At 44.0% G+C, this 12,767-nt stretch overlaps 1 protein-coding gene across 1 annotated transcript in view; it reads right to left on the minus strand.

The window, feature by feature from the left end:
• znf804b (zinc finger protein 804B) overlaps positions 1–7,779 on the minus strand; it is a 36,599-nt gene extending 28,820 nt beyond the window's left edge. The window contains exon 1 of the mRNA XM_073484555.1: positions 7,561–7,779. Within this exon, the coding sequence (XP_073340656.1) occupies positions 7,561–7,713 (153 nt within the window). The 5' untranslated portion in view covers positions 7,714–7,779. The remainder of the gene's footprint in view (positions 1–7,560) is intronic.
• Between the last annotated feature and the right edge of the window lie 4,988 nt (positions 7,780–12,767).

The following is a 12,767-nucleotide window of genomic DNA, read 5'->3' on the forward strand; positions in this document are numbered from 1 at the left end:
ATGCCCACAAACACAAACCCTCACACACCAAGATTCAAAAGGCCTAAACAGCTGAACCCTTGACCTGCTAAAAAATGAATGGGCTGGAGAGATGAGATGAGAAGAAATAGGAGAGGGGGATGACAGAAAAGCTATTGGCTGGAGAAAAGGAGGGAGAGACAGCATGCAGTGGCAAATGATCGGTTTTCTTAAAAAGAAAGGGAAAAAGGCAGAGACTGAGGTTGCAGAGTCCAGGAGAATAAAAGAGGATAAGATCAAACCTTGAATGAGACATGACATCCTAATGATTGTGAAACAAAAACGCTTTCATCTCTTCATCTCTCACTTGTCATCTTTCTACCCACGTTTGTTCTTTTTTCAGGACTTGGGCACTGATACTCTTTTGATAACTACAATTTTGAGTTTTTTGTGTGCATGATTTTGTTTGGAAGCATGTCTTTCAGTTCCTACCTGAGCAGGCGTTCCAGATGGTTCATCAAACATCCTGTAATTATCAAACACTCTCTAATTGTATGTGAGTGTGTGTGTTTATGTGCTGGTGTGTCTCCAGGTAATTATCTGATGCTGCGATCACTAATGACCACACAGACAAACATCTGTCCCCAGGTAATATACAAAATGAGAGGTTGGCCATCTGTTGTGCTTGTGTGTGTGTGTGTGCGCGTGCGCGTGCGTGCATGAGGACTTGTGTGTCACTCAAAACATACATCTAATGCCAGAACCTGCACTTTAAAGACGTTGTGCACACTTCTTGATCGAAATGTTACATCGAAAGAAGCAACCCTCGCTTATCTTGTAATAATACACAAACCATTACCAAACACTCTCAGCCCACACGATACCCTCCGAACGTGCTCACACACACCCACACGGAGCTCACGCAGGTCAGCTCAGCCCCACAGACACCCATCGAGTTATGCCACAGGAGCAGATTTTACCTCTCAGGCATCAGACCCAAATAAATAAATGCTTCCAATTCATGAACCAGCATCTTAAGCCTGAAAGAGATTTTTAGTCCAGATGGAAGGTTGTAAATGTGCACAAGCTGAAGTCCTCTGGGTGAAACGCCCTTTATGTGATTGAAAAAGTGTTTTTGTGAAAGTTTAAATAGCCCTTCAATTCAGGCAGTCAAGGCAGGGTTGCATGTGCGGTTGAGTGATTGTGTGCATGTTTGTGTTTCCAGTAAGCAGCAGGTCAAAGAGACCCACACAGAAAATGAGTCAGTCGTCAGTAAATTGAGTAAAGATCATCTCCATCTCAGAGGTGAACGAGCATCACAAAGCCAGCCAAGCACACTGAGCGGAGGCACAAAGACACCTATACATAGGCAGAGATGAATGCGCTTGTATATCTTGCGCCTCCCTCTTTTTCTTCATCGTTCCTGAGGGCGTGCTGCGCCGTTGTCAAGAGACTGGCAGGTTATGTCACCTCAAACAACGGGTTCATTTACAAGTTACACAACGCAGCACAAACAAACAGGCGGGAAACTGGCTGGATGGAAGAAAAAGAAACAGAGGTGGAGAGAGCGAGAGAGAGAAAATATCAAAGAACGCTGAAAATGAGTTTGGAAAAGTCAGAAAATATCGAGGCAACGCAGTAAAGACATTGCATTTCCTCCGGGGAACCATCCTGGTTATCAAGTAGAGGTTATTATGCTATGAAGCACTAATGAATTCATTAGCTAAATGAAATGTCAATAAAGGCTTGAGAGAGTGTTAAAATCGATGCCAACTGTCTGGCTCTCTCCCCTCCCCCTCTTCTTTCTCTTCTTCCTATCTCACCCATCTGTCCCAATTATCCACCTTTCTCCCCAACACACACTCGCGCGCGCTCTCTCCGGAGTGTTGAGTGTAAACTGTGATGGAGGACATTAGCGGTGATCAGTGGGAGCACTTTGCAGCGGTCAGCAGGAATGGTCCAGTCATACAGGACTTTAGTATTCAGCAGCACTCACCTGCTCACTCTCAAACTGCTCCACTAGGGCCTGATGGCTGGGCTGGTGTGTGTGTGTGTGTGTTTGTGTGTGTGTGTGTGTGTGTGCATTAACGTTACACTTTATGAATGTGACTGACTGCAGCATTAGGGGCCTTGACTCTGAAAAGGCTTTTCTGACAACACAAGGCTCAACAACCCTCCAGCTCGCATTTCAATCACCTTTTCTTTTTCTTTTTTTAATCTTAATCTCACATTTAACTAATCTTTGTTTCTGACATTTGTCCAACTTCATAAATGTCAAGATGCTATTACCAGCTTGATCGCCCCCTGGGAGTTCTTTGAAACCGAGCCGCCTGCATCGCTTATTATCATGACCGTCATTAAAAGTGGTATCCTGTTTACAGCCATGAGCAAACTGGCACGCCAAATGGCGAACCAGTTGGCTCGCCTCACCTCTGTCCCCTCATGATGGCTTAATATTTGCAGCTAAGTACTCGACGCGCTCCGAACATGGCTGTGTTTTTGTGCAGCTAAATACTTGTTTCAAGATAATTGTTCGGGGCATATGTTTAAATGCCACCTCATTTACATAAACACTGTTCAGCTCCCTGAGGAATCAATGAAAACACGAGGGTGCAAGTGCTGAGTCGCACACACACACACACACACACACGTTTGCACTCACTTTGACACTGTGCTGAATAGTCAACGATTCATCTGTTTTCTGCAACGGCAGTGAAATATACATCAAAGTGGTCCTCAGCAGATGAGCAGCTAAGTATGCACACACACATATTCCACAGGAGGGTTTTATAAAGGGGAAAACAGATGGAGGGAACAGAACTGGAGGTTTTTCGGACAAGAGGCAGCAAAAGAAATGGAAGGTGTGCATCGGTTTGTGTCAGTTTCTCAATTGAGGGATGCATTACGGCTGTCCTCTTTGCACACACCTTTCCGTCGCTCCTCCTGTCCTCCCTCTTTTCTGACACCAAGAACAAAAAATCTTTGAAGTGTTAATGAGAGTTTGAAGAATGACTCACCACTGGTGATTAAGCACTAATATACATACGGGAGCCAGAATTTAGACGCGTCCGAGAGACCTATCACAATGACTAATTAGTAACGATAAAGTCGTAATGAGCAAAATCCTAATCTAGACATACCACTGCACTCCACGGGGAAGCTAACCAAACAACAAAGCAGAGAACTCTTAACAAACACGAGAGGATTTGTTGTGGGAGGAAGAGGAGGGAGGGCTTCTGTGTCGAGACGGCTGGGCTCTAACCCTCATAGGCGCCCAGTGTTTTCTTAATGCTGCAATGTCTTATCAAAGTGAGGACACAAGAAGTTACCCCTGACAAATCCCAGTTGTAATATCCTTTGTACTCCACTGATCCAAGCCAAATCAAAGAACAGCTTGCTGTTTTGCTAGCTGGCACGGCATCGCTCACAACGGAATGGACAGGAGCAAAAGATGCTGCTCAGCATGCCTTGAGGAGGTGTGTTTAACTCACACGCTCTTGGCTCAAGGACTTTGTTTCACCTAATACGAGAGGTCGCTTTTGAACTACTTGACCACAAACGCTGCCTGTTTATCATGCTGACAGGCTCATAAATTGGGCCATGTCTAAACTAATATGGATGAATCTGAAAGCACATCTTTTCTTTTTTGACCTTCCATACCTACTTCGCCAGCATTTTCCAACACTGAAGCATTTCCACGTGTAGATGTATCTACGTTAGTTAGGATGGCATGGCCGTGGAGGTAAGTGATGTCCTTTCTGCTGTGAATGACACCTATTACTGTAAGCCTGCAGCCTGCTCGAAGAGAGTAATATGTATTTGACATAACGTGAACTATTTCTACTTGTCTCACGAAGGTCGTTTATAGTTGAGCTTTAAAGACCCTGAAGCTGGTGTGGACACAATGTTTTGTTCGACACTACAGGAGGGTGAAGGCTTGAATGAAAATATTCCTGTTTGCTTGAATGGTTTCCTTTCATTGCATTTATGCTGGTGGATGATATTTGAAGGGTTATAGATTGGACTCTTAATGTTCAATGCCAGATTTGATTTGATCTCTCAATATGACCTTCAATATGTTCAGTAGTTCATTTACTGGTTAGTGCTTTTTCTCTGAAACGCCTTATTGTTATGAGCAACTACTGTGCTTCCTCTACTATGACAAATTAAAGCGGCTACAAGGAGCTTTCACCTTTGTTGATTCTGGCGACCACTGTGGTGAAAAGTGGTATGAGCACCGCCGCTTCCTAAATCGATCTCTTTAGTCTTAAACACAGCTGTTTGCAGGATTCATAGCGATGAGGTAATGTATCTATTTGTGGCTGTGTAAGATTAATAACTGTAATTAACTGTAACTGATTAAATACATAACACGAGAGTACAGAGCAGCTTCTTTCTTCAGACTGTGAGACATCCTCAGCACTCAGCCATAAAAAATAGTTTTAATTTGATGACTTATCCGGCCTGGATGAGACAGAATCTGACCCAGTGACATGCATTAAGAATAACTATAATAACCTTAGAGATATAGCTTTTCTTCCTGCTCAAGGTCTCATTTTCTTGCATGGTTCATAGAAGCATCAGGATTAAAGTGAGACTGTTTCATAACCAGTTAAAAATTCCTTGTAGTGTGTTTAAAATCTCTGCTTTGAAAAAGGTCTTTTGGGATGGTGGACTGCAAAACTAGAGCTGAGACAACATTGATTTAGATCAGGAAATGCAGTATTACAAGCTTTCACAAGCACTTGAGTGCATCTCCGAGAAAGGATTTTCAAACAGCCTCAGCTGCTAACAGCCTCGCTAGAAACCAGGAACCATCTGAAATTGGGAGTTTTGCTACTGATCCTACACAACACTTTCTTAGATGACGAAGTTTGGGGAATTTAAATGAAATATCTTAAAAGGTGCACCGAGTAGTTCTGGGGGAAGAAATTTTAATCTATTTTAAGAGAGATCTTCATTGACTGATTTTTTATGCAAAAACAAACTAAATAAACAAACTCTTTGTTTTCATGACTGAAAAAACAAACTGACCATAAAGGACAACACAATTTCATACTGTTTTACTTTGTTTAAATGTGGCGGACCCTGCCACTTTTCTAGCTTCAAACATTGCTCTGGGAACCCTATTTTCCTCTGAAAACAGCTTGTTTGTTCAGTTATAGAAAAAATAAATATGTCTGAGTTTGTATTATTACCTTGTCAGTATTGTACATTTTGAATTTCTGAGTTCTCTTTCAAAACTACAAAGTGCCTCTTTAAATTGCTCACTGTGTGTTAATGGAAAGCTGAAAGTTTCCTTATTTAAATCCACAAATATTGAATCAAATCAAAACAACTAAAAAAGCCTAAGAATCGCCAAGAATTTGATACAGGCTGCAACTAACCATCATATCAGTTAGCCTGTTTATCATGTTGTTGACTACTCAAGTGAAGGAGCTCTATGTAACAATGTGTACGGAACATGTATTTATCACTTTTTTATTGGCAATATGTGAGCGGATTGTAACGTAACATGAAAAATTAGACTTTCCCGCCTTTTTTTCGGTCGCCTACGCTGAAGTTGTTTAATGCTGCTGGACTGTGGATTTCTTTGTGAAGGACTCGGGTGGGATTTTTCCGCGACAGTCCAACGGATGCGACTTCATGCAGGTTCTCGAGTCTCGGTTCCACTCAGAGAGCAAGAGTAGCTAACGTTAGCCTAGAAGTGGAGCCCGCTAACGTAAGCTACCAACTGACTTCCAGCGCAACACAGAAGTTCCACAGAGCCCCTTTAATAGTTTTGTCTGTAAAATGACAGCGCCATCACATTTTCCCAGAATTCAAGGTGAGGTCTTCAAAATTGCTGGGTAAATATAAATCAACTCAGTCAAAAGGTATTCAATTGTTTACCACTTTAAGACATGGTACTGTAATGTATTACTCATCTCGAACAAGTGTCAAGTCTCTTCAAACTAATTTTCATAACATGCTTAAATGAACAGAAACATGCCCGTCTGAGAAATAGGCAAACGCATCCATCAGTCTGACATTGTAGATATGCTTAATACACTCAGTGAAGTACATCCAAATTAGACTCTCTGAGAAATTGGACTTTCTGAGTCGAGACTAAACTTATTACAAGGGCAATACAATAATGACTCAACAAGGAGATCAATGGGCTCAGAGACTGATGATTCAAATCAGCGAATTTACAAGGGGAGCCCTAATTTGTGGAAATTGAGATATATGCACATTATGGAGTGTATAGGTTAATTATCTCATTCAGTGGTGGTATTTCAGCCCATCTGGAAATACTGTGTGTTTGTGTGTGTGTGCAGAAGTTTGCAAGTACATTTGTTAAGATGATTCTTTGCAGCATCCCTGCTAGTTTGACTGTGCCTGCTCAACACTGCTCGCTCATTCCCATCACATAGCGAGCGCGGGCCGAACATGACAGACTGGTAATGACTTGAGTACGAACACACACGCGCCCGCACAGACACACTCATACACACATACCAGCTGCTCCTTTCCTCCTTTCTCATCAAACTTGTCATCAGCTCCGCCAGTTTGTCTCGTCTCACATTAAGAGCTCATGAATAATGTGTGATTACCAGAGACCCTCAGAGCAGCTCCTGAATCTACATCTCACACACACACACAGGGACACACGCACACACACACACACACACACACACCCTAATTCACAGTCCAAAATATCATGTTCGTATTTATATTTACTGTCATTTTCTTTGCTTTTCTGCCTTGTTTCTCTCGCTTTGACACGCTCTTTCTTTGTCTCTGCAAGTGCAAACGCACACACACACAAATGCACACACAGACACACGCAAACACACATATTAAGCAAGTACACACAGACTGAGAGCCAGCTTTCAACTAAATGCCACTTTGGTGGCTCAAAGGAACCACAGGCACCGGGGAAAGGTCATGGACTTACCCCAACCGGCTGAACAGGTCACAGACACACAGGCACACACTCTCACAGACCAACACTCACCTGACTTATACTCTCCAGGTAATTAGTGCTATTTTCGGCCGGGCAACTCATCTCTTCCTGAGAGCACTAATGTAATTTGATTCAGTTAATTCCCATAGCCGTGAGAGAGAGACAAGGAGGCATGGAGGGACAATGGCTTCATGCTTGGGTACCCAATTTCTCCTCTGTTTAAAATATTCACATCTACTGTCTTCTACCCACAAAAAATCTTTCTTTTGTGGCTCACGAAAAAAGAAAAGATCATCCCTTGTAAAAACAAATAAATAAATAAATAAAAAAAATCCGCCTCTGTCATCCACCTCCTCAGTAGATGACAGTGCCACTGGGTCTGCTAGGCTGTTGTTGTCTTATATCCTGCACCCACACTGTTTACACACTCTTTTTTAATCTCCCTATACTTGTAAGGAAACAACACTAATTTCCTGACTCTTATAATGAACTAGCCCCAAGAGAAAGTGGAGGAAAGTGGCTACAATAGCCCCCCCCCCCCCCCCCCCCCCCCCCCCCTTTTTTTTCTTACAAGCTCAATAACTCAAATTCACAAAACACACTCTCCCACACACACCTAAGGGAAATCTCTCAAGACCTGCGTGTGCTCCTACCGGTGAATCACTGGTTGCCGTTGGACACAGCGGTCCTCTGAAGACTCCCTTGACGCGCCGAAAGTGCCCATTGCTCAGGTGTGTGGAGCTGATAACCAGGTAGTAACACGCACTGCACGCCATCCCAGGGGCCTCACGAGGCTCCGGGCCCATACACTCTACGGCGGGGTTCCTCTGCGTCGGGTCCTGGGTGTCGGAGGACGCCACAGTCCCGCACGGATGCTGCTGCGCAGGTGAGAGCGCGACCGGCCCGGTGCGGCGGAGGACGTCTCACTCCTGTCCTCTGTTGGGAAGTCTGCGCCTGCATTAAAAAAGATAAATAAATAAAAGACCAGATGAGAATGTTGCTGTGTGGGATGTGCGTGTGTGTGAGAGAGGACTACAAACTGGAGACAGACTCAGAGAGGAGACGAGGATGTTATACTGACCGAGCTCTGCCGCTGGAGTCCGCGCTTGGCATGCTGTCGTCGGTCGGGCTTAAATAAATGAATGAGCGCCTGTGGAGTGCCAGAGGAAGAGAGGGATCCATCCAGTCCCTGTTTCACACTCACACTCACACACACACACTCTTTGGCTCACCCCTCCTCTCTTCTCTATCTGTTATTTTACAGTCCAGCAGCAGCAGCACCCCAATTCTTAGTGAAGAAAAGGGGAGCAGGGACTCTCGCAGGTGCGCCTCCGCTTCACGCACACGTCGAGGAGGAAAGAAGGAGAAAACATCTGACCCCTCTTTTCCTCTTTTCTCTCCCTCTCTCCCCTCCTCTGCTCTCTCTATGTTGATTGTTTTTTTTTGTTGTTGTTGTTTTTTTTTTTAAATCACCCGTCTTGTGAATGAAATTCCGCGGCACGAGGAGGTGGAGGAGACGCCAAATTCATCCTGAGCGGTCCTGCAGTTATTATCAGGCTCCAGCGGAGACAGACTGAAGTGGTTCAGAGTCTTTCTCAAGGAAGAAACACACACACACACACACACACACACACACACACACACACACACACACACACACACCACTCTCTCTCTCTCTCTCTCTCTCTCTCTCTGCCTCTCTCTCCCTCCTCTGAGGCTGCACCGGACCGGACTCCTGTCTGCTGTAGCCTGTAATATGCAGCCCGTGGCCGTGCGTGGGTCTGGGATAGGGGGATCATTTCTGTCCACGCTGTGGTTGAGTAACTCAGAATTGAAGTCCCCCCCCCCCCTCCTTCTCCTCCTTCTCCTCCTCCCTCTTTCTTTTATTTCCTTTCAGTTTCCTCTCCATCTTTTTTTTTTCTCGCGCGCTGTGAGGACAAACTTTATTTTCCAACGTGTCACCGTGCGTGATTTAACCCGCAAACGAGGCACCGACAATATGTGTGTGTCAGCCAGTTTTTTTTTTTCTTTTGAGGGCATCAAAGTAAAAGCGCCACGCTTTTTTTTCCTGCAAGGTCTCGGGCATCATCGTCTGGGGGGAGAGGAAACCTCACTCAGTCGCAGCCTCGGGGGTATAATGATTTGATTACAGATAAAAGGGTCTTTCTCCGGGCTCGGCCTGTCAAATTGCGCCGGGTGCCGTCAAAGAGCAGCTCGGAACTCGCTGCAGCTGAGCCTCTCAGTCTGTCTCAGCGGCGTATGGCGCTGTTCACCACCGCGGTGCTGAAACTATTCAGCTGAGAGCACCCACAGCACCGCGCGGCGCGTCATGCATATTCAGCCCGGGATTAGGGTGCCTTTTGTGCTCAACGTCAACACTGAGCGCCGCAGACAGCTCTGGGTTTTCAGAGGTAAACACGAGTGGAAGGACGCAGGGGGACAATGAGGGGAGGGAGTCCAACTTTTCTCTCTGATACATGCAGCCGCAGAGAGATAATATCCTTCAGGTTAGCGCGACTTTAAAGGGGCACTGCGTAGTTTAGGAGAAGAAATTCCAACTCGTGAAATCCGACCAGAGTCCTTCACAAAGAAATCCACAGTCCAGCTGCGTTTAACAACTTAAACAAATCCTTAAAAAGCCTTGAAAAGGCAGCTGAGGTCTCGTTTTTCATGTCAAGAACAAGGTGGTTCAACGGTGGTAGAGCGGTCGCCCACCAATCAGAAGGTCGGTGGTTCGATTCCGGGTGGCACCTTGCATGGTAGCCTCTGTCACCATTGTGTGAATGCTGACTTGTGTTGTAAAGTGCTTTGAGTGGTCGCTAAGTACAGTCCATTTACTGTGTAACATCACACTCTGCTGAAAGTGATTATTACATGTACATACGCATCGTTACACAACATACACATTCAGTTTATTCAGTCATGAAAACAAAGTTTGTTTATTTACTTTGTTTAGGCATTTAAAAAAAAATTCAGTCAACAAAGATCTTCCTCTTCTGATTAAACTGTACGTACTGCTCCTTTAACATTCTGCTCTCATGTTTTATTTGAGGTAGGACACCTGCCAGCGCAGATGAGATACGTTGCAGCAAAACTGTCTCTCTCTGATAGGCTACTTATCCTCCCACGTCAAGAGTGCTCAGATTTAGTGCAGCTATCAATTCGGCTTTAGGGTCTTTAAATATCTGCCTCCAGTGACTAAATCAAAATAACATGAAACCAAGGTGCTGTTGTTGTTGTTGTTGTTGTTGTTGTTTTGATGCAAGGAATAAAGGAACCCCAGCAAAACTTTCTTTTATCCCATCTTTTATTCAACAAACACCCCAAAGGACACCTTGCACAAAAGAAGATGAAAAAAAAAACAGCTTGTTGGTTGTTTCTGAGGCAATTGAACTTCCAAACACTTCTAATGCAAACATGGCCGATCCTTGTACTTCTGCAGCTTTCGCAAACATATTATTCTCGACAGCCTCCTACTCTTTGTCAAACTGTTGCTCCCCTGCAGCCTACTCACTCTCTCATTCCACAGCATTTTCCTGCTCTTTACCAGGTTTCTGACCAGTCCTCAAGGCTGGGTTCCTGCCACCCCTCGGCCCTTTCAAACCGCGGCCCTTTGTAGATGCCTGCATCGCAGCATGAACTAGTCTCAGAGCTACGCTATTCAAAGCAACGTTGCATTTCGGTTTTGATCTGTTACGACTGAAAGAGAGTGTGTGATGGCGCTGTTTTTTATTTATCTCCATGCCCTCTTACATGAGGGGTTTGCTCCTAGGGGACTCTGCAGCTCCCAGTTACAGTAAACAGAAAGAATGAAGCATGGATCTGTCTGTCTATACTCCTCATATATGGACTTATTATTGGACTTATGCCCTCATCTTCTATATGATTGTGTGTACGCATACACACTTAACATCTTTGTTTAAACTAGTATGGTGACCCTCTGTGGTTTCTCAGGAGACTGTGGACAGGCATTCCCCTGTGATGGATTTCCCCTCTGCTTTAATGGTCGGTGGGGTGTGCAGAGTTATATGCCTGTGTGTGATGTTGCAAGACAGAGATAAAACATACGTCAGAGTGTGTCCTGAGACCATGCAAGTGTGCACAACATGCACAGTTTTGCTTCTGTGTATATCTGTTCTTATACAACCATTGATTTGGATTGTTTTGAAGTGAACTCAATAAACCAGACCTGCTTTTTTAGTGGGTCTGATTCCAGTGATTCAGTTGACGTCATGAAGAACAGGAGTGCACTTCTTTCAAAAGACAGATGTAACCTTGGATTTCTTTATAGAGCCACTTGTATTCAATAATCCAGCCAGTGCAAAGAGGACAGATGCTGTGCTCATGTTTAAGTGCTACGTGTACAAAGGTTCGGGGAGATATGTAAGAATTGGCCACCTGTAGAATTCATACTCTTAACAGGTAGGAGGCAGCATATCCCCTGAGAAACCACCAACTGCTGCTAACTTTAGCTGCTGTCAGCTAGTTAGCTCAGTTAGCCGTACAGCTAATGCTTCTATTGGCTAAATCTGCCTAGACTGGGAGTCCGGGGCACCGGGGAAGTGTTGGTATTGGTTGCTATCGGATCAAAGCAGCTGGGAGCTAGCTACTTAGCATACTATCATCAGAAAATATCTCTGCAACATGATAGAAATTTTTGATAATTTTACTGAATATTTAATTGTTTTATAACTAAAATTAAATTTTAAATATGTTAAATTAAACATATTGCACCTTTTATAACCTTTTAATCTCTTTGTGATTGGTATGGGTTTAAAAGGAAAAGTCTATAAGAAATAATGGTTTTGACTTGTGTTTTCATAATAACGTTTTGAATATTTTTACCCATATCTTACAAATGGCACCTTTAAATTTTGGTTTCCTTTCCGTACCCTGTTGTTGTGATGTTTGTTTGTTCTTGCATGAGTCTGAAGGTCTGCATGCTCTTTCATGAGTACAACAGGGTTTTTTTTCCTACTTTTCTAACTCTGACTCAACTCTCTGCAGTGATTTGTTTTCTCCTAAGCTGTCCAGGATCTTTTGCCAGTTCACTGTAACCCTGAGGGTCAACAGTGTGTGTTCGTACGTGTATGTATGTGTGTGGCTGTTTACACTGTACTGATGCTGATCTGTCCCAATGACCGGCATTATCAGTTTGTTGGTTTCCCGCTGCTCTGCAGCCTAAACTCAAATATCTCCCCGTCGTGCCAATTTCCTCCTGCAGTCACTGGCCTGAACCTCAGGAGATCATATCAGCACAACTCCCTAATAACAATAAAGCTGTCTGAATGGAGAAAACATCTGCACGCTCACCTACACATACATATATGAACCCATACAAACACTTGGACGCATCCTGTGTCAGTGATGGGAACACCGTCTTTGGGCTTGTTCTCAACCACTTTACCACCTGGGAATACATTTTCCTCACACAAGAAAAAGGAAACCAATTTTACACAAGAAATTACCTTCATACTATCTTCTGGCAAAAGCTTTAGCTAATGTGTCATACACTTAAGCACTGCTAGGTAATGTATTTTCTGTGTCCCAGAGCACCATTGAGAGCGAAGCAGCAGCAGTAATGAGTGTATCCTGAACAATCAGGTAATGCAAAAAAAACAATGGCACAAACACCTAAGGCTCCCTGATAGTTATTGAAAAAAGGAGCTCCTTTGTATGTGTTGATAATGTTCCTCTAATGTCAGGCATATGGTATGCAGGCGTGTCATGCAATATGTTCAGGTTGTACTGGGTGCATGTGCAGATGGAGATGGGGGGGGACTATTTGCACTGATCAACCACGAGAGGAAAACCGTTGTGTATATTTTAAACACTCTAATTCCCTGAAGTACCTCCCCTC

This window comes from Pagrus major, chromosome 17, assembly GCF_040436345.1.
Source record: "Pagrus major chromosome 17, Pma_NU_1.0".
NCBI lineage: Eukaryota > Metazoa > Chordata > Actinopteri > Spariformes > Sparidae > Pagrus > Pagrus major.